Source organism: Solanum dulcamara, chromosome 7, assembly GCF_947179165.1.
Source record: "Solanum dulcamara chromosome 7, daSolDulc1.2, whole genome shotgun sequence".
NCBI lineage: Eukaryota > Viridiplantae > Streptophyta > Magnoliopsida > Solanales > Solanaceae > Solanum > Solanum dulcamara.
Window position 1 is genome coordinate 8,953,279 of NC_077243.1, and position 20,832 is coordinate 8,974,110.

The 20,832-nt window shown below is 34.2% G+C and overlaps 1 protein-coding gene across 1 annotated transcript; it reads right to left on the bottom strand.

Moving 5' to 3' along the window:
* Positions 1-77: 77 nt before the first annotated feature.
* On the bottom strand, positions 78-7,007 carry LOC129893946 (plasma membrane ATPase 1). The gene is made up of 21 exons (XM_055969395.1): positions 6,804-7,007; positions 6,600-6,719; positions 5,934-6,032; positions 5,701-5,838; positions 5,428-5,562; positions 5,160-5,339; positions 4,853-5,059; positions 4,639-4,758; positions 4,413-4,532; positions 4,209-4,331; positions 4,017-4,121; positions 3,668-3,812; positions 2,947-3,111; positions 2,595-2,833; positions 2,395-2,427; positions 2,207-2,288; positions 1,785-1,945; positions 1,171-1,356; positions 904-1,086; positions 613-791; positions 78-401 (listed from the first exon to the last, which is right to left on the bottom strand). The coding sequence occupies exons 1-21, from the start codon at positions 6,855-6,857 to the stop codon at positions 305-307; spliced, it is 2,871 nt and encodes a 956-aa protein (XP_055825370.1). The 5' UTR covers positions 6,858-7,007; the 3' UTR covers positions 78-304.
* Between the last annotated feature and the right edge of the window lie 13,825 nt (positions 7,008-20,832).

Genomic DNA, 20,832 nt, shown 5'->3' on the forward strand with positions numbered 1-20,832 from the left:
AGGTCTCTTGCTTGTTATCTGAAGCCAAGAAATGGAAGGAAAAAAGTACAACACAGTGGATGCGAAACCACAAAATATAATAAGAATGTAGAAAACGAATGCTTGCATAACTTTATGTTCACCATTCTGAATCACTACGACATGTACAAGAGCTATGGGAACCAGCAAAATAAGAACTTCAAAAATATTACTCCGGTAATCTAACTACCTATGAACATGTTGTTTCAAGGGTAACTCAGCATAACATTTTGATGTCTTTGCTCCCATCACAACACCAGTTCAATTACACCTTCAGATATTCCCTTTAAACGGTGTATGCCTGCTGAATTGTCTCAATGTCGAGACCCTTCAACTTCACCACTGATTCAACATGACCTTTCAGTGTATGCAACTCACGTAGCCTGCAATTGAAAAAGTTCAGCATAGCTAAGAATTAAGCAATAAACTGCAGATACAATTATGTACAATGGCCATATGTGTAAAAGGGATTAGAGTGTAATGCCAACAAATGCAAGTCCCAGTTTACATTCAGCTACGATTTATCGCTCAAGGGAAATGAGAATTATTATGCCCCTGACGACAAAAAGAGACCATTTCAAATGACACACTTACCTAGCAATTTCAGCTCTCCTCTTCGCTTCCTCAGCCAACTGGTTAAGCTCATTGAAATTGGTAGTCTCACTAAATATTTTGGGGTCTGGAACTTGGAGCCCATGAAGGGTTCTCTGTGCATGTGCCCATTGAAGCTCGCGCAGTTCTTTTCCAAAATCCTTCTTCCGGGTAAAAGCAATCTGCAGAGAAATAAAAAAATAAAGAGGCCATCAAATACCAATAAGATAATAATAGGAATAGGAGCGGGAATGAATGATTCTTAAGTATCTCTTTATTCTTCCCAATTCATACCCTTTGCTCAAGAACAAGATCCCAGGCCTTCCCACTGAGAGCATAACGGATGAGGAACTTGATCAAATCTAGTGGGATGTAGAACACTATATTGTAAAGCCAGATAACTCCAGCCCAACCCCAGCCAATTCCTTCAATTGCAGCAAAGCTCCAATTTGCATAAACGGCAATCAAGGTGGCAACCTGTGCATATTTAGTTCCCAAATATTAGATGATCCATGAAGTTAGAGGAACTTTGAGAGAATGATAAAACAACAAATGGCTCACCAGTTGAGCAATGAAAAAAGCAACCACTAGCAACAACCCAGGACGCTCCACAAATGACCAACTTCGAGATCTTGTAACAAATATCAGGGCCTGACTGATAGTGCTTACTTGAAGGTATATTGCAGAGGCGAGCTTCCTAAAATCATCGGTTGCTGTTTTCTCAAGTGTTGATACCCCAAATACTCGCTAGAAATTCACCGGATTAAGTTAGATACAAAACTAAGAGTTGCCCAACATTAACGTCCTACTTCAACATCTAAATACTCCGAACAGCAAATACAATGATTTTGTTTATCATAAGGAAAGAGTACGCAAGGACAGTGAGATCAAAGATTTATGTTATTGTTCATCAGATGAAGAAGGGCAGTAAGTGTGTAGTTGTATGTCTGCAGATTGCTTTTAATATATCCTTCACATGCTTCGTTAAATTAGGCTGGAGATATACTGTCTATTCGCATATACTAAAAAGGTCATCAACATCTCTCTTATATAAATGTATCTATTCTTAAACAACTAAAAGGGCAACTAAATTTGGAGTAGTCAGCAATTGCGAAGTCCTGCAATCACACCATCCTTGACAGAAATTTTAATGTATTGGATACAGATAAGCTCACCGGGAAGAAATTTGTTTTGTATGCTGCCCAAAAGAAAATGACTGTCATCATTGCCAAGTAGCCACCAAGAACAACTCCAGTAGTAAAAATCTCAGCCAGTTTCCAGCTATCAGGCAGAGGAGATGGTTTGACCCTATCCTTCGATATCGTCATAATGGTACCTGATATTATCAATGTTTGGTGGTTAGATGTCAACAACACTGAGTAAAGACTTGAGCAGAAACTAAAAATTATACTTGCATGAGTATTAAACCAGAGAGATGCTGCACACATGGGAAGACACAACCACAACAAAATTAGGCTAATAATATTTCAGTTTTGAACTTACCCTATACTTTTAATATCATCATACATTCGAGGTCGATATGATGGACTTTAAATGCTTAAGTATCAGATATTTTTCTGTTGGTGAAAAGACTAACCATCATTAAGAATTGCAATAATAAGCACCATGAAAGGTGGAAAGTCAAACTCCCAGATCAGAGCCAGAAGCATAAAACCAAGCTGTGACATTGAATAAAAGAAACGGGTGAAAAAAGTACAAGATGCATTTGACCCTGAAACATAAGATAAACAAGATAAAAGGATGAAGCAGTTGCAAATAACTTACCACAATACGGATTGTGATGGAAACAGCATATATCTGCCAATGCAAAATATACACAATCAGATGAATCAGATGAGTTATCCATATCATAGCTCAGCGACAGATTAAGAACATTAAACTCAATTAAGAATTCAAGGCATTGTCCTTGAAATAATTTTTTTATCTTACACTACTGAAACAATCCCAAAAAGAAAAAAGAATACCGTGTAATTTTTCATCCTTTGAAAGATTGCTCGACTGGTCAAAACAGCACTAATGATGACACTAAGACCAGGTTCAGTAAGGACAATATCAGAAGCACTACGAGCCGCATCAGTGGCATCATCAACAGCAATCCCAATATCAGCTTTCTTTAGAGCAGGAGCATCATTGACTCCATCACCAGTCATACCACAGATATGTTTCCTAGCTTGCAAGCGCTTTACTATCTCATATTTGTGCTCTATAGCAATGACCACAACAATGTATCAGCAAAGGCCACTCGTCTTTTATAACCAAAGTTCTATAGGAAGAACACAACTAAATAAGCAAAAGAGTCATTTAAAAAATAAATACCAGGGAAAACACCAGCAAAACCATCAGCCTTCTCTATAAGTTCATCAATTGGCAAAGCAGAGATTGACTCATCCTTCGTCTGTCCCAATAGAGCAGATGAAGGATACATATTTGTACCCATTCCCAGGCGGCGCCCAGTTTCTTTTCCAATTGCCAGTTGATCTCCTGGAAAAGTACAAGCACTAAACCATTAAGAACCAAATAAGCATGCTAAACTTTTTAAGTGATACACTAAGATGCACAACCTCTTCCAATTATTAAATCTCAGAATTTCTACAATGGAAAGTAATATAGGAAAATACAGGTTGATGTCCAAATTAAATGAAATGGCAAGATACAAGTAGCATCATGAAAACTTCAAGCAGCCATAGACAGAGTAGTGCCTACTCCATCAATCCAAGTCTTACCCATTGTCCTCCTCGCCCAAAATAGGATAATATAAAAAGAAAAGATAAAGGACAGCAAAGTCAGCATTTAACTTTCCCAAGGCAGAATCAATAGTAGTATCTATAGATCCAACTCTGCCAATCATGTTCAACCAAGGGTTCGTAGAAGAGTTCATTACCATCTTGATTTAGTGACAATTCAGAATACTCTACTCATCCAATACACCTTTTTCTCTAACTCTCTCTCTCTCTAGACACAATTTGCGTACAATTTGCAGAAAACATCTCAACACATTGAATGGGACTGTCTAATAGTATGAGAAACCACATAATACCTGTGATCATTTTAACATTTACTCCAAGGTTTAAAGCCCTCCTTATAGTCTCAGCGCTGTCGTGCCTGGGTGGATCAAACAAAGGGAGGAGAGCAATGAACTGCCATGGCCCCCCAGCGCTTTCCTTTCTTCCCTCCGGAACTTCCTGCATGGAAAATTAGAATGCATGCACAATGAAACAGATAAAACCTTTTGTTTGAAACAAGCATAGGTCGTGGGCATAAAGAGAATTTATCACTAGTCTCGTCTACTGCAGGCTTTCCATTATAACCCAAAGCTGTGGATTTGGTCTATTCAACTTATATATAACGTAATGAGTTCTGGAAATAATAAAAGAAAATTAAAATACCTGATATGCCACACCAAGCGAGCGCAAGCCCCGCTCAGCAAACTTATCGATCACTGCATGAACTCTACGGTCTATATCGGACTTGTTGTGTGCAAGATTTAGAATCTGAATACATATTGCAGCGGTGGATTAGAAAATGTGAACAAAGGTACAACAGCAAAGGAGGACAGCACTGTGTGATAACTAAAGTACCTGCTCCGGTGCACCTTTGCTGACCCTATGCATTTTTCCCTCACCATCAAGATAAGTAAGTGCTGTTCGTTTATCAGTTGGATTGAAAGGCAGGAAGTGTATTTCACGAATGCCAGCACGTGCCTATGTTAATGGAAACTCTTACAGAAATCTCCTAGCTGGAGTGCACACATTAATTATAAGGTCAGACAGCAGTAAAGTTACCTCCTTTGGATCAGCCAACATCCCAACAATAGCAGTATCAATCGCATCCTGGTTCTCTATTCGAGAGGCGCGAGCTGCCATTAGAACTACAGTGTCTGCATCAACACCTTTAGCAAATACCTGAACAATTAACAAGAACAAACAAAAAAGAGAATCACAGTTCTACTAGTGGAACAAGTATACGATACGAACAATCACGCGTTGAACTGAACTCTTTTATTCTCACCTCAATAAGGGCTTTGTCAACAGACAGCTTGTTCAATGTTAAGGTTCCCGTCTTGTCGCTGCACAAAACATCCATGCCAGCCATCTCCTCTATAGCTGTCATTCTTTTCGTAATGGCCCCCTGCATAGTTAAAAATTGATCAAATAAGCATTCATAGCAGAAGGACTACAGAACAATAGCTCAAAAATTCAAGAGCTGGTGAATATTAACAAACCTGTTGAGCAAGACGATGAGAACCGATTGCCATCGTGACCGACAGAACAGTTGGCATGGCAATTGGAATCCCACCAATGAGAAGCACAAGAAGATTGTCTATCCCAGGACGGTATTTGCGGTGTTGGATAGGGTACATCACAATAATCTCTATTATCATCCCTACTGCAATTGAACAGATGCAGAAGTTTCCTATAGCAGTCAAAACCTGACGATAACCATAAACATCATTTTGTAATGTAATATTTCATAAAAGTCAGATAATCAAGATCATGTGCATCAAATAGAAGAGTAAAGACTCTACTTGCCTTCTGAAAGTGTCCCACTTGGTTTGTACTGTCAACAAGGTGAGCTGCCTTCCCAAAAAAGGTATGAACCCCTGTAGCAATCACAACAGCTTCTATCTCTCCCTGCTTACACGTGGAACCAGAGTAGACACCATCTCCAGGACCTTTTGTTACAGGAAGAGATTCACCAGTCAAAGCAGACTGCAAGTTGAGAGACAAGTATAGTGGCATTGTCAGGAAAAAAGTAGATTGAATGCAGATACTCCATGCAATCATAAAATTTAATCACCTGATCAATTTTGAGTGGATCACCCTCTAGAAGACGAGCATCAGCTGGAATGATGTCTCCCAGTTTAATACTGATTATGTCCCCAGGCACAAGAACAGCAGCATCTTCCTCATCCCATTTTCCATCTCGAAGAACCTCCATAAAGACAAGTGCAAACATTCAAACAATTCAGTACAAAACACTAACTGGATATATTCATATATTTCTGTTTGTATGACAATAAGGTTTATTTGCAGTCAAATGGCAACCGGAGAAAGTGATTAGGTTTAGTACCTTAGCTTTTGGAGCAAGTCGAGCCATCAGCGCAGCTGCTGCGTTACCAGCATTGTTCTCCTCGATAAAACTAATTGTTGAGTTGATTATGAGCAATGTGATAATACCCACAAAATCCTGCCAATCTGGTGGCTTTCCCTAAAAGAGCCCACATATTCTTGCACTGAGTTTACGGTAACCAGCCAAAAAAAAAAAAATCAAATAGAATTGTAATTCTGAATGTAAGTTCTTACTCCTCCATTCGCAAGAGCAATTGCCATGATAGCAGCAGCCTCCATAACCCATGAGAGAGGGTTCCACATAAATCCCAAAAATTTCAAGAATTTGCTCTCCTGTAATACACCAACAAAGAATTACTCCCTTCAACATCAAGAAGGGTTCAGCTTTGATAAAGTTGCCCCGTTTGTTCCCTATAGGACGAGTTCGAGGCATGGAATCAGGAAACAGCCTCTATGCTGCCCTACCCTCCCACTACCCCGCACTATGTAGGAGCACTTGTGTCTCTTCTCTTTTTCGAAAATTGGGGATAGGGGAAGCGGAAATGGGGGAACGGGATTACAAGGTGCGGAATCAAATCCTCAAATCAACTAGTCTACTAAGATTCCCCAGATTCCCCACTTGTCCACAGGGTAAGCCTTTATTATAGTCCAGCTTTGTTAGGTAACGAACACCATAAATCAAAAACCTTTTGTTTTCTATTTAAGGAACTAAAGCTATCAATGAACAAATTGTATTTTCAGGGTTAATGAAACTAACTCAAACTGACGAACAAATTTAACAAAGAGAAACTAGTAGCCAGTGAAAGCAGGAAGAGGAAATTCAGGAGAAATAAATAAAGAAATGGAAAGGGTGGTAGCAGATTTAGAGTTAAAAGTAGCTGAAAAGATAAGTAAAAACACCTTCTTCTCCTCGAGCTTGTTGTACCCAAAAATGGACAACCTTTCTTGGGCAGCAGTAGCAGTAAGTCCCTCTTTTGTACATCTCAGATTCTCAAAAACTTCCTCAATCGGTATGTTTTCCTGCAAACATAACCCAACCCCAACCATGAAAAAACTGTCAAGAAACAAAAATAGCAAGAAAAAATCATTGTTGAACCCTTTTACCAAATCGACAGTCTCCTTCAAGACAGCATCCAAAACTTCAGGCTTCTCCGCCATCTCTTCTTCTTTTTTCAAACAGTGTGTTAGATCAAAAACACCATAAATATAAAAGTAACACAATTAGGTGAAGCAGAGGAAGAAAAGAAGAGTAAACAAGATATCGGTTTTCGAGTAAACAAGTAAGTAGGATTTTATAAACAGACAAAGGCTCACCAAAACTCGTAGTGGAAGAGTAATAAACAGTTACAAATACTTCGCATTTCTCCCACGTCCCAACTCCGAATTTTCAATTAAAAGATTTTGTTTAACTTTTAAAATTTCGATATTAGAACCAAAAGTATAATTATTTCTGCTTAAATTGCAAAACTTCTTCTATTTATGATCATTTATCTATCCCCTCTATTCCTTTTTAATTAAAAGTGTTATTTGACTAATATATCTCTTATTAATTATTTAATTTTTATTTATATATATGCCTCTTAATTATAAAATAATTAATGCTAATAATAAAATTGGAAAAAAAATAATTAATTCTTTAGATTATTTAAATTGACAATTATTTTGAATAAATATTTTAATATACATGACAATTAAATAGGGACCAAGCGAGGATTTTGTTTCTTAATTTTATAGGTTTCGCATGAGCACTAGTTTTTGTTACAAAACTTTATGATCTTCCCTTTTATCTTATATTTTTTAACAAGAAAAGGATCAAATATATTCATGTATTATTGGAAATAATTTAAATATATTTTTTATTATACTTTTGGTTTAAATATATCTCTCATGTTATACTTTCGGTTCAAATATAATACTCTTATTATACTTTAGTACAAAATCACCTACGATCAAACCCACAAAAATTATAAATACCGACTACAAAATTCAACACTGATAACCAAATTCATCACTAAAATCACATCATCACTATCAAAAGGTACAAACTCACAAACAAATATCAACTCCAGCATTATCAATATCAATTTCTTTTGTTCACCACCTTCAATTTCCTCTTCTTTGCCACCCATCACCAACAAATCCACCATTATATTTTATTTTTTAAACTCAATCATCAATTTTATCAACCAACAACAAAGTCAAAGAAAAAAATCGAATATAATGGAGATGATAAAATCGGATAAGAATTAAAATAGAATATGATTGGGGCGGAGGGTGAGAGGATTCTGGTGGAGGTGGGGGTTGGGAATAGAGTAGGGAAGGTGATGAAAAATAAAAAATAAAATGAAGAAGAAGAAGCAGTGTGGGGGTGGGGTATGGTAGGGTAGTGGTGAAAAGAAGACTTTAATTAATTTTTTTTAGTTTACCTTTTCACCAAACACGTCTTTCTTTTTATTTTTTTTTATTTTTTTGCTGCATCAGTTTTAGGGGTAAATAAATTTATTTTTTTGTAGTACAGATGTATAATAGATTGTCATAATAGTTTAAACGTATAATTGACTCTTCAAAACAAGTTCAGGTGAATTCATGTCTTTTTCCTTAGGTAAATAGCATTTTATTAATAGAATGGTGTTAATTATGTTAAAATATTTTAAAATAAAAGAAATTGATATTATTTGTTATAGTACTCGTTTTCTTCTTTTGCATTTATTTCATCTTTACTTCTAAATTAAAAAAATCAAGATATCTTAAATCTTCCTGCTCATGGGCCTTGCTTGGAGCCGACTATTTTCTACTCTATCTGTATTTTTCGAAATTCTGAAATAAATATGGTGGTCCAAAATTTGATTTTTTGTTGATTGTGTAAGATTTTTGTTCATTAATGAAAAAAGTGAACTAATGGCAATTAGCACACCTACCCATTGGTAGAAAATAAAAAGCAAAATGAATTGCAAGCAAATTTAAATTTAAATTCTCAATCTTGAATATGCTTTTTTCGATCATGAATGTTTTAATTGAGGTTTTGATTATATATTTCTTTTACTACTTGTTTTTGTTTCCAAAAATTTCACTCGCTAAGTATTGTTTATTTACGAGATACTTGTTATTATCATAGATATTGTGTGTGTATATATATAAACTTTATTTATTTATTTATTTATCATATTATTTATATTATTTTTTAAAAAAAGCAATGACATTCTAGTCCTCTGCTTACTGGCAAATCGAAACAACAAAAATTATATCTGTCAGTATCCAGAATTAACAAATCAATTGTTTGATATGTTAACAAATCAATAACTTTTACTCCAGAGTCGTAGTGGTCTCAGACTTGAACTATGACTGCTTAAGGGACATAAAATATTACTGCTCACACATAGTAATCAAGGTATTGTCACGAGCTTTATAAGCCAGCACATTACGGCCTTGTGCTATCCCGGTTTTATGAGTGCTTTTGAGAATAAGCCTAATTCTCATAGGAAGCGGCCTACTTCCATACTCACATAGGTGAAATCTATCAAGAGTGCTCCTGTAAATTTAACACTCCACCCATACGGGCTACAGATTTTCATTAAGAGTTTTTTTAAACTCAACCTCCTCAATTCACTACAGGAAACAATGCACTCACATCATAGGGAGGGAATAAAAATAGTGCATTTTTTTCACAACAAGTCATCATATGATTCGTTTTTCCCATTGAACCTGGTTATAGGATCTCTAGTCTCCAAGTTGGGTTTCCTCATATATGACTCATGTATTTATAGGCTTCAATCCCATCCCCCTCGATGTGCTCCAGACCTTTTCTCTTGTTAAGGCCTTAGTAAGAGGATCTGCAAGATTTTCACAAGATTTGACATAATCAACATTAATGGTACCACTTGTCAAATATGATCTTACATTACTGTGTTTCCTCCTTATAGGTCTGGATTTACCGTTGTAATAACGATTTTGAACTCTACCAATTGCTGCAGTGCTATCACAATGAATTAAAATTGGAGGAATTGGTTTTTCAAAATAAGGTATTTGAAATAATAAATCTCTTAACCAATTCGCTTCCTCACTAGCTGAAGCTAAAGCAATTAGTTCAGCCTCCATGGTAGAGTTAGCAATTATAGTTTGTTTTTTTGATTTCCAACAAACAGCACCACCACCCAATGTAAAAATGTAACCAGTGGTAGAACAGGAATCACCTGCTAAAGTGTTCCAATCTGCATCAGAAAAGCCTTCAAGTACAGCAGGATATTTTTTATAGAACAAACCACAAGTTTTTGTTCCAATTAAATATCTCATAACTCTTGTTATAGCATGCCAATGTTCATTACCTGGCTTGCTAGTAAACCTGCTAAGTACTCCTACTGCATATGCAATATCAGGCCTAGTGCAATCAGTCACATATCTCAAACTTCCAATTACGCTAGCATATTCCTTTTGATTTATCACATCAATTTCACTTTGAACAGGAAACAAGTGTACACTTGAATCAAAAGGAGTTAAAACATGCTTGCAATCAAGAAAGTTATATTTTTTTAAAATTTTCTCAACATAATGTGACTGGTCAAGGAAAATTCCATCACATGTTCTAGTAATTTTTATTCCTAGAATAAAATTTGCCTCACCAAGATCTTTCATATCAAAATGGCTTCTAAGAATGTTCTTAGTATCATCAATAACATTCATATTCGAGCCAAAGATCAATAAATCATCAACATATAGGCAAATAATAACATGTGTATTATTCCAAGACTTATGATATATGCACTTATCACACTCATTTGTTTTAAAATCATTTTCAATCATGCAGGAATCAAACTTTTCATGCCATTGCTTTGGTGCCTGTTTCAAGCCATATAGGGATTTAGTAAGTTTACATACTTTGCTTTCTTGGCCTGCTTCAACAAAACCTTCAGGTTGTTCCATATAAATTTCTTCATTAAGTTCTCCATTTAAAAAAACAGTTTTTACATCCATTTGATGAATATGCAAATCAAAAATTGCAGCCATAGCAATTAAAAGTCTAATGGATGTAATTCTTGTTACCGGAGAAAAAGTATCAAAAAACTCTAGGCCTTCTAGTTGCTTAAACCCTTTAGCAACTAGTCTAGCCTTATATTTATCGATTGATCCATCTGGTTTTAACTTTTTTCGTAAGACCCATTTGCAACCAATTGTTTTACAACCTGGTGGTAAATCAACTAACTTCCAAGTTTTATTAGAAATTAGTGATTCCATTTCATCATTTACAGCCTCTTTCCAAAAAATAGAATCATACGAAGATAAAGCTTCTTGTAAAGTGAAAGGGTCATCTCCAACATTAAAAACATAAAAATCAGGCCCAAAATCTTTTTCTACTCTAGCTCTTTTACTTCTTCTTACCTCAAAATCATCAATTTCTTTATTTTTTAAAATGGAAGAAGAAGAACTAGGTAGTGATAAAATATTTTGTTCAATTCTTTGACCCCCACTATTTTTAGAATCAAAAGGAAATTTATTTTCATGAAAAATAGCATCACCTGATTCTATTACAATTTTATCTTCAAGATTAAAAAATCTATAGGCTGTACTATTTGAAGCATAACCAAGAAAAGCACAAGTAGTAACTTTCTTACCCAATTTTGTAACTTTGGGATCCATTAGCCTCACAAAGGCTAGACAACCCCAAACTCTTAGATATCCCAAATTTGGCTTATGACCTTTCCACAACTCAAAAGGTGTTAGTTTAGTCTTTTTATGAGGCACTCGATTTAACACATAACACGCAGTCAAAATAGCTTCACCCCAAAAATTCAAAGGTGCATTTGACTCAATAAGCATGACATTAGTCAATTCAACCAAAGTTCTATTTTTCCTTTCCGCTACACCATTAGATGAAGGTGAATAAGGAGGAGTAGTTTCATGAATTATTCTCAATGATCTAACAAAAGAATTAAACTCATTTGACTCATATTCACGGCCTCTATCACTTCTAATTCTTTTTATTTTCTTCCCAAACTGATTTTCAACCTCATGGAGAAAAAATTTAAAATTTTCAAAAGCATCACTTTTATTTTTCATTAAGTAAACATATGTAAACTTAGAAAAATCATCAATGAAAGTGATAAAATATCTATTTCCTCCACGAGTTAAAATTCCTCCAAGTTCACAAATATCAGTGTGAACTAATTCTAATAAATCAGTTTTTCTTTCAACTTTAAAATGAGGCCTTTTAGTGATTTTTGCTTTACTACAAGCTTCACACTTTTCAAAATTCTTTTTAATCACTGGGATTAATCCTAAATTACTCATGATTCCAACATAACGATCATTAATATGACACAAACGAGCATGCCAAAAATTAGTAGAAGAAAGCATGTAAACAGAAGTAGAAATTTTATTCATTTCAACATTCAGTTTAAACATCCCATCACAAGCATACCCCTTTCCCACAAAAATACCTTTTTTCACAATTACATATTGATCAGATTCAATAATTTGTTTAAAGCCTGCTTTATTAAGAAGAAAACTAGACATCAAGTTTTTTCTCATGGAAGGAGTATAAAGTACATCTTTCAAAGTTAATATCCTTCCAGAGGTAAAACACAATTCGACATCTCCCGTTCCAAGCACTTGAGTAGTATGAGAATCACCGAGCATGATGGTTTTGGGCTCTCCAAAAGGAGTATATTTTTTAAACCAATCTTTGTCATAACAGACATGACGGTTTGCACCAGAATCAGCCCACCATCCATCAACATTCTCAACCATGTTTATGTCTGTAATCATTGCCACAAAAGGCTTTTCGGTAACGTTTGCCTGAGGTATAGGACCACGTTTCCGGTATCTGCAAAATCGAGCAATATGTCCACTCTTGCCACAGACAAAGCACGGTCCTTTATCATAAACTTGTTGATTTTGTGCTTGGCTATTTTCACCATTATTTTTCTTGGAAAGTCTACCATTATTTTTCTTGAACTTTTTCTTCTTAGGCTTCAAAGAGGTATTTTTGTTAGATTCAGGAGTAATATATTTTGAAGTAACTAAATTTACCTTCGTTGTGATGTTGCTCTCTTCATTTTGTAAAAGTGCATCTTGGCCCCTTGCCTCCTCTTCCATGCGGATTTTCATGATCAAAGTCTCAAGAGAGGTTTCCTTTTGTTTGTGGCGCATAGGTTTTTGAAACTCCTTCCATGAAGGTGGAAGTTTGTCTATTATGCCACAAACAATAAGATTGTCTCCAATATTGACTTCCTCAGACCTGAGCTCTCCAACGATCATTATAAAATCTTGAGCTTGGTCTATCACTGATTTATCATCCACCATTTGGAAACGAAAAAATCGACTAGCAGCATATTTTTTCGCTCCAGCTTCTTCGGTATCATATTTACTCTGCAATGCTTTCCATATTTTCTTTGCACTAGAGTAAGTTCTATCATAATAATCATAAAAATTATCAGATAGACAATTAAGAATATAATACCGACACTTGTAGGAATCATTATTGTACTTTTCCACTTTCTCTTGATGAGAAATTAGTTCATCGTTATCCATGGAGAGGATGTCAACTTTATTAGGATTTTTTTGAGTCAACACATATGAAACATTGAGAAGACTTAAGTAGAAAAGTACTTTACCCTTCCATCTCTTGAAATGATTACCATTAAACCGAAATGGTTTGTTTAGATCTCCCATCTTGATATCCGCGGATTTTTCAATTGTAGCCATATTGAATCTCCATAAAATTGTTGGAGAAATTATAAGATTACAAATTATAATTAAAAAATAAAATGAAGAAATTAACTTCACTTCTTGGCTGAGGCGCGGATATCTCGCTCTCTTTAAGGAGATTCAAGCCCACTGCAGTAAATCGTTTCACTGGTCCAGCAGTAGTCCTCTTGACTTGTCCCCTCCAGGATACAACAGCCTTATCACAAAAATGTAACTCAACAAACTCTGGACAAGAGTTGAGTTTAAAGCTCTACACAAAGAACACCTCCCTTCAACTAATAAGAACTCTCTTTTTTATATAAACTTAACTCTCTCAATTTTTTCTTCTCTTATTCTCCCTTCAAAACAAAGAAGACCTCTCTATTTATAGGAGAGAAAATCATACAAAGATGAAAAAATAATAGAATGCCATCATTATCATCATTTAGTGTACCATTATGATTTAGTGCACCATTATGATTTAGTGCACCACTTATTAGTGATAATTAAATTAAAAATACATAATAATATGATTTAGTGCACCACTTATTAGTGATAATTAAATTAAAAATACATAATGGAATGATTTAGTCTTGCACTAAATAAAGATGATAATGAAAGACATTTTTATGCACTAAAGAAAGAATAATAAAGATGACATTAAATGTCATCAATGGACAATTGCTAAAATTGCAATTTAATAAAATGTTAAAATGTTCACACACTAACGCTAAGTATTGTTTATTTACGAGATACTTGTTATTATCATAGATATTGTGTGTGTATATATATAAACTTTATTTATTTATTTATTTATCATATTATTTATATTATTTTTTAAAAAAAGCAAATGACATTCTAGTCCTCTGCTTACTGGCAAATCGAAACAACAAAAATTATATCTGTCAGTATCCAGAATTAACAAATCAATTGTTTGATATGTTGACGTTGCCTAATGACCCAACAATCAAAGAAATCAATTAATATGTCCGTTTCTTAAGATTTTCTCACCTTTAGACCAGTGGTGGGTGGAGTGGGTATACATATATATTATATATATAATGGTTCACGAATCTATTTTTTTTTTGCATGAACATACATATTAATTTGATTATCTTGTTTTAATTTATATATAACTAATAAAATTATTCGCGCGAGCATAAGTAAATTTATAAAACATTTGCAAGCTTATTCATATAATAAACTCAGACATATTATCTCTCTCCTTTTTTTTTGACAAAATAGACATATAAAAATAACACATTTTAATGTCAAATCATAAAACTACTTTAAGTAGCACATATAATTCTATGTAACTTATAGTTAATTATATTTTACTAATAAAGCTTATTGGAATTTATCTAATTGAGAAAAGAAATACTTGTAGTTTAAACTACTATTCATTTTTAAACTGTTGATTACACAAAATATATATAAATTTCTGTTAGATATATTTTGAGACGATGAATTCTATATCCTAATAAAATACAAGCTTTTTTATTAGCAATTTAAACATGAAAGAACCACCATCTCCTACCTTTGCAACACAAATTTCAAGACATGTGTGCTAAAGTCTTATTTTTGGTGGTATTATCTTGTGTTGTAAGGAAACAAAATACCATAATAAGCGACAAAGGATGTATAAATTATATATTAATAAAAAAAATTAATTTAAAACTTGAAATATAACATAGGAATGGATCAAGAAAAAATTAGTTGAAGCTTATCTTGAGGAAGCATTCGTACTTATTTTCACAAGAATGGGAAAGCCTTTCTGATCATGTCTTCTCCAAAATTTTTGACTACTGTTCTTTGAAACTTTCTATTTAAATTTTTAGAAATTTTCTGTAAAATTGCCTCTACTCAGAGCACAATTATTTCTTAAAATTACACGACTATCAACCTCTCACATGTAAAAAAAAATTCATTATTCCAAGTAAAGCAACACATGACTATGTATAATCAATAGTAATGTAACATACATATAAAAGTTAAAAACTTCATAAATAAACTGGAGCTTCTGGTTGAAATGAATACATAAGAAAAAGGCTGCAAAAACCTGAAGTGATTTGACTGATTATTTACTTGTAAAATTGACAAACGTTAACATCTAAAAATAAATATAACTCTTTTACCAAATACCCTTAATAAGAGTGGCGGATCCAAAAATTTTATATTGGATACTGAACTATATTTAGTTTGGAAATAACTACATAGAGTGGGTGCTCATTTAATATATTTCAATGAATTACTATATTTTGTACATAAATAATAGTATTTGTCACAAAAATGAATGGGTGCTTAAGCATCCATAGTTCATAACATAGGTCCGCCACTGGTTAATAACATCTCCTTTCATTATCGTCTTGAATTGCAAAATATAACTCTTTTACCAAGTATTATTAATAACATCTCCTGTCATTATCGTCTCGAATTGCAAATTCTACGGAGATAATTTTATCCATGAACTTGCTCATTTATTGTTTTTAATCTTCTGTTGGCATCATCTTTGACTCATACTGAACGAACACAAAATTTCTTGTGATCCGAAAATTTGATATTCTACCATATGCCTAAAATGCTTCTCTCTCCTTTGTTGAGGAATATGCGAAGACATACCTGTCGAATAATGCATGAAAAGTTAAGTTTCTTGCACTTCTTGACAAACATAATTGGTATGAAAAATAAGGTAACAAAATCAAATAAAATCCTATAGTTGAATAAATATTATGAAATGGAAAAACAACCTCTCATCAAATGTAATGTTTGCTGCAAATAAAGCCCTTGATCAAATTTGGCTCATATTATTTCCAACCACAGAAAAAAATCTCTCATCAAATGTAACGTTTGCTTGAAATATTAACTATGCATTTCTTCTAGTTATTTGAATAAATTTGACTATAACCTGTAGTAACAAAAAAAAAAAGAAGAAGAAATTAGCTTCTAAGTTCATAAAAGGTATTTAATAATTTTAGAAAAAAATCTTCGAATAGATTATACGTCTCTTCTGTAATTGGAAAACATCCTAGACACTTGAATTGCATAATTTTATCACCTTGTTTTTCTTTTTTGATACATCCCACTATAAAATATGTTGGGTGGAGGAAGTACTATAACTAAAGTTTGATATGATAATAAATAATAAAAATAAATTGAACACGAGAATTTTACGTGAAAACCCCTCAAATAGATAGAAGGAAAAAACCACGGGGTAGAAGGATCTTACAATGATAATATGGGAATGGGAGTAAACTGCTCTCAAATTCAAGGAGAAAACAACAATTAACACTTCTCTCTTGTAAAAGGAACAACTTACTAAAGAGGACACTCAGGACTACAATATTTATCTTGGTGTATAACTCTCTATGTGTTTTTACTCTTTTGGATTGTATGTTTTTTTTTGTGGGATGATCTAAATGAGGATAAGAGGCCCTCTATTTATAGGAAGCTGGAAATGCGTAAAACACATCAAGAAAATTCAAACAGTAACATCAAGAATGAATTTTTCAAGTTGTGTACATCATATATTGTTGTTTTCTTCAACCTAATTTCTTGTAACGCCTTGAAAACTTCCATGTCATGATCAGAACCATCCTTCATAGGCGTATAGGCTTGAACCCGACGCCTTCTAATTTCATATATGAGTTAGGATCAATTTCTAAGTAATTGAAGTGTGTTGGATGTGTTTAGGGGTCATAAGAGATCTCTAACACCAAGCCAAGTCCAAAGAATTCCCATCGACTAAGTTTCCGGAATGAGTTCGTGTAAGGGTCAACTTCAAATGACCATATCTCCCAAAATATAATGATCTGGGTGGACCACGACCTACCAAATTAAAGTTCTTCGAGTCTTCTTTCCAACTCCACCAAGATCGCAATTTTTGGAGTTCGGAGTCAAAAGTTATGACTATTTTACTACATACTAGTACTGCAGGGATATCAGGCCTAGGCGACCATTGCAGGATTTTTAGGCTTGGCGCTCCAGTGGCGCGACGCGCCACTATAGCGCCAGAAAACAACCTCAGTAGTTTGGTCTATGGCGCGACGCGCCACTATTAGGTTGCAGGGTTTTTAAGCCCATTTTTGCTTGCGCTGTAGTGGCGCGATGCGCCACTATAGCGCCAGCAGGGTCTTAGCCCATTTTCCAGATTTTTAAGGGGCATTTCGGCCTTTCCTTATGTGTTACCCAAAGTGAGGTTGTTTTGAGAGGAAAATTCACCTAGTAAGAGACTCCTAAGCCTCCTTTCCTTATTCACTCTCACTCACACTCTAAGAACAAAAAGCCCTAACCTCTCAAGTGCTCTCAAGCCTTCTTCCTCCATCTCCAAGAAGATCAAGCCTCCATTCTTTTTGAAGTTTTTCATTCAAGAGTTAACTCCTCAAGGTAGCTTCCATCCATGGGTCCTTCCACCCATGGAGTCCGAAAGTTCTTTTAAAATTTTATATTAAAATATTAAGGGTGAATCTTCATGGGCTTTTATATGATGATTTTAAATGCATAGATTATGGTGTATTTTGAGTTTATTTACCTATATTGATGTATTTTGACTCTCAATTGCATGAATTGAATAATTTTCTAATGTGTCTCTATGAAGGTTTGAAGGAGGGTTTTAAATATGAATGGTGGATTATTTTGAGATGTATGCATTTCATCATCCTCTGCTTGCAATAATTCTTCAAAATACATTTAAAGGTTTTATGAAGAAATTCCACCTAGTTTTCCTCATGATTAAAGTAAAGTGAAATGGAGTTGAATTGGAAGTTTAAGAAACAAATGCCCATGATTAAGGGAGTCCTGAGAAATGATTGATTGATGATGAAAGGGCTTTTAGCCAAAGAAGGGATTCAATGTGAAGGAATAATTCTCACATAGTTGAATCAAATGAAATGTTTAATGAGCTATTCCACCGGAAATGATTTGATGTCTAAAGTTATTCAATGTTTATGTTATTATGATATGTATAAATGTTATTCCGTGGGATCTGACCTAGCACCGAATGTAGCATGTAGATGGGGACTCGACCTAAGGGGTCCTTAAGTAAAGTCTCATGTTGCATTAACTATGTGCCACCATAGGAGCCCTTGTCGGTTAGGCCCTTGTAGCCACCAAATGTTAAATAAATGAATGTAAATTGAATGGAGTTCTACCCGGCAAGTAGACTCCCCGTGCCAACGTAGGGGGTTATGTTGGATTCCATGTAATAGCTCGCATGGTCTTAAATGTCGGTTATGGTCACTTCCCCACAAAAATGAATATTTTAAGGTTTCCTATGATGATGTCCAATGCATGCATTCACTCATGCATATTGATTTCTCATGTCCCTCTTATGTTCTTCGTTTCATAGCATACTCACATACTTAGTACATTCAAAGTACTAACGCATACTTTTGCCTACATGATATCACCATGTAGGAACCGACGCCGCTCCTCGATCTCCTCCACGTGGCTAACTCGTATTAGTTGAAGATTTGCTAGTGGTGAGTTCCCATGTTTCGGGAACAACATCCCTTTTATTCTAAACTTTGGTTATGTAGAATAGTAAGACTTTATTTAAAGCATTTCGCGACACTTATATTGAGGGTGAGCTAGGGACATGTCTTAGCCCCCGCCAAGTCTACTAGTAGAGGTATGTTTGGACATAAATGGATGAAATATTTTTATTTCCGCTTATTATTTTTTACCATTACCAATGAAATGCTTAATGAATGCTAAGAGGTTTGGGTGAGGTACCTTCGGGTATCTCATTCGCCGTGTCACGTCTAGGCCTTAGGCTTGGGTCGTGACATTTCTTAATTTGAGAAAACATATCCGAATTAGAGTTTCATTCGGCGTTCAATGTACCATCATTTTTTTTGTGAAACCTCTGTTTTTACAAACGTAAGAACCGATTGGAAAGAGATCCCAAAAGCCCATGTACGTCTTTAAACCTCTGCTACAGCATACAACGTTCGTCAGGTGAAAAAAAGATCAAAGTGAATATATGAGTTTTGCAGCAAGACCGATCCCGATCTCCTCTATGAATGTGTAATTGTGCCTTTGGTTTATGAATCGGTATCAATCGGTATCGCTGCATATGGGTGTTATCTAATAGCTACTTCTTCTATTAGTAGCATCGTATGGAGAGGAGTAGCGATGTTTCGATAATTTCTTTGAGAGACGATAGAATTTTATGATAGATGGGACACCTTTTTTAAATTTTTAAAAAGGCTAAAATTTGACTAAAATAGACAAATACAAATGTTGGCTTTAAGAACATGCCACGTCACCGGCCTAAGATTCTCTTTTATATATATATAAAATTTAAGAAACTAAAAAAGAAATTGAATCTTGTGGTCTAAAGCTTAGAAATAGATGGATTAATTGTTGTTTTAATAAAAGCACAAGTGAAAGACCAAGAGGTAAGAGAGTTTACTCAATAAATCAAAAGCTCTTGAATATTTATAAGAAAATATGTGATAAGGCATCCCTATTTATAATATTAAGATATTAAAATAGACTAAGATTCAAAATCTTATTCCTGAATTAGGATAAATTAATTCAAATTAGATATAAATTAAATAAATATCAAATGCCAAATTTTAAATTAACTTAAAATTCCCATCCTTAATTTATTTCCTACCATAACATTTACTACTTTTTTAAAACAGTGGGAATAAATAGAAAACAGTTCTAGTTGGTCATAATAATTAGTCGTATAATAACGCACAGAATCAAGATGCATGCATCAAAATATCCTCTTTCCTGGGCATGCTAGCCATTATATCTACCTTTATGGTCCGGATTATACTAGTAAATTTATACCAAATAGGTAATGGCATACTCTCTCCGTTTTATTTTATTTGATTCATGTATCAAAAAAATATTTTATTTTTCTTATTTATTTCAGCAAATTCAGAGAATTTTATTATTATTTTTTATAATACATTTAGTATTAAATAACTACATAAAATAGTAATAGTTAAATTTAAAATTTTAAAGCAACAATAATAATGTTAGTTTAGTAAAATATACTCCTAATTAAAAGAAATTATGAATGTGTCAGATAAATAAGAAACAAGTAATATGAAATAAATGGAGTATTTACAAAATATATGCATACAAGTATTTTTCACTCTTTATTCCCTTGCTTTTTTTTTTTGTTTCCCATTCAGTATTTTGTATCGATATTGGAACACGACCATTCCAGATTCGTGCCACGTAGGGCCTTATTTGAAGAAAGCATTTCCTATCAAAAAATAATTTCATATTTAAAATTCGAACGCGATACCACTGACTACGAAAAGAGCAATCTCACCATGTTACCACATCCGTCGGTAGTCTTTGCTCATTTTTATTTTTTTTGATGAGCTAGAAAAGCTGGCTTTGATGATTTGATTACAAAGGGGCCTGAAAAAGTCATGATATTACTGCTCACTTTGCTTTCCTCAAATCCTGCTTTCACTATCCAGATATA

Coding starts and splice junctions, on each gene's coding strand:
- LOC129893946 (XM_055969395.1), bottom strand. CDS start 6,857: ATGGCGGAGAAGCCTGAAGTTTTGGATGCTGTCTTGAAGGAGACTGTC. Junction 5,563..5,700: donor GACTTGCTCCAAAAGCTAAG/GTACTAAACCTA, acceptor GTCTTTATGGAG/GTTCTTCGAGATGGAAAATG. Junction 3,813..4,016: donor CGCTTGGTGTGGCATATCAG/GTATTTTAATTT, acceptor TTTTCCATGCAG/GAAGTTCCGGAGGGAAGAAA.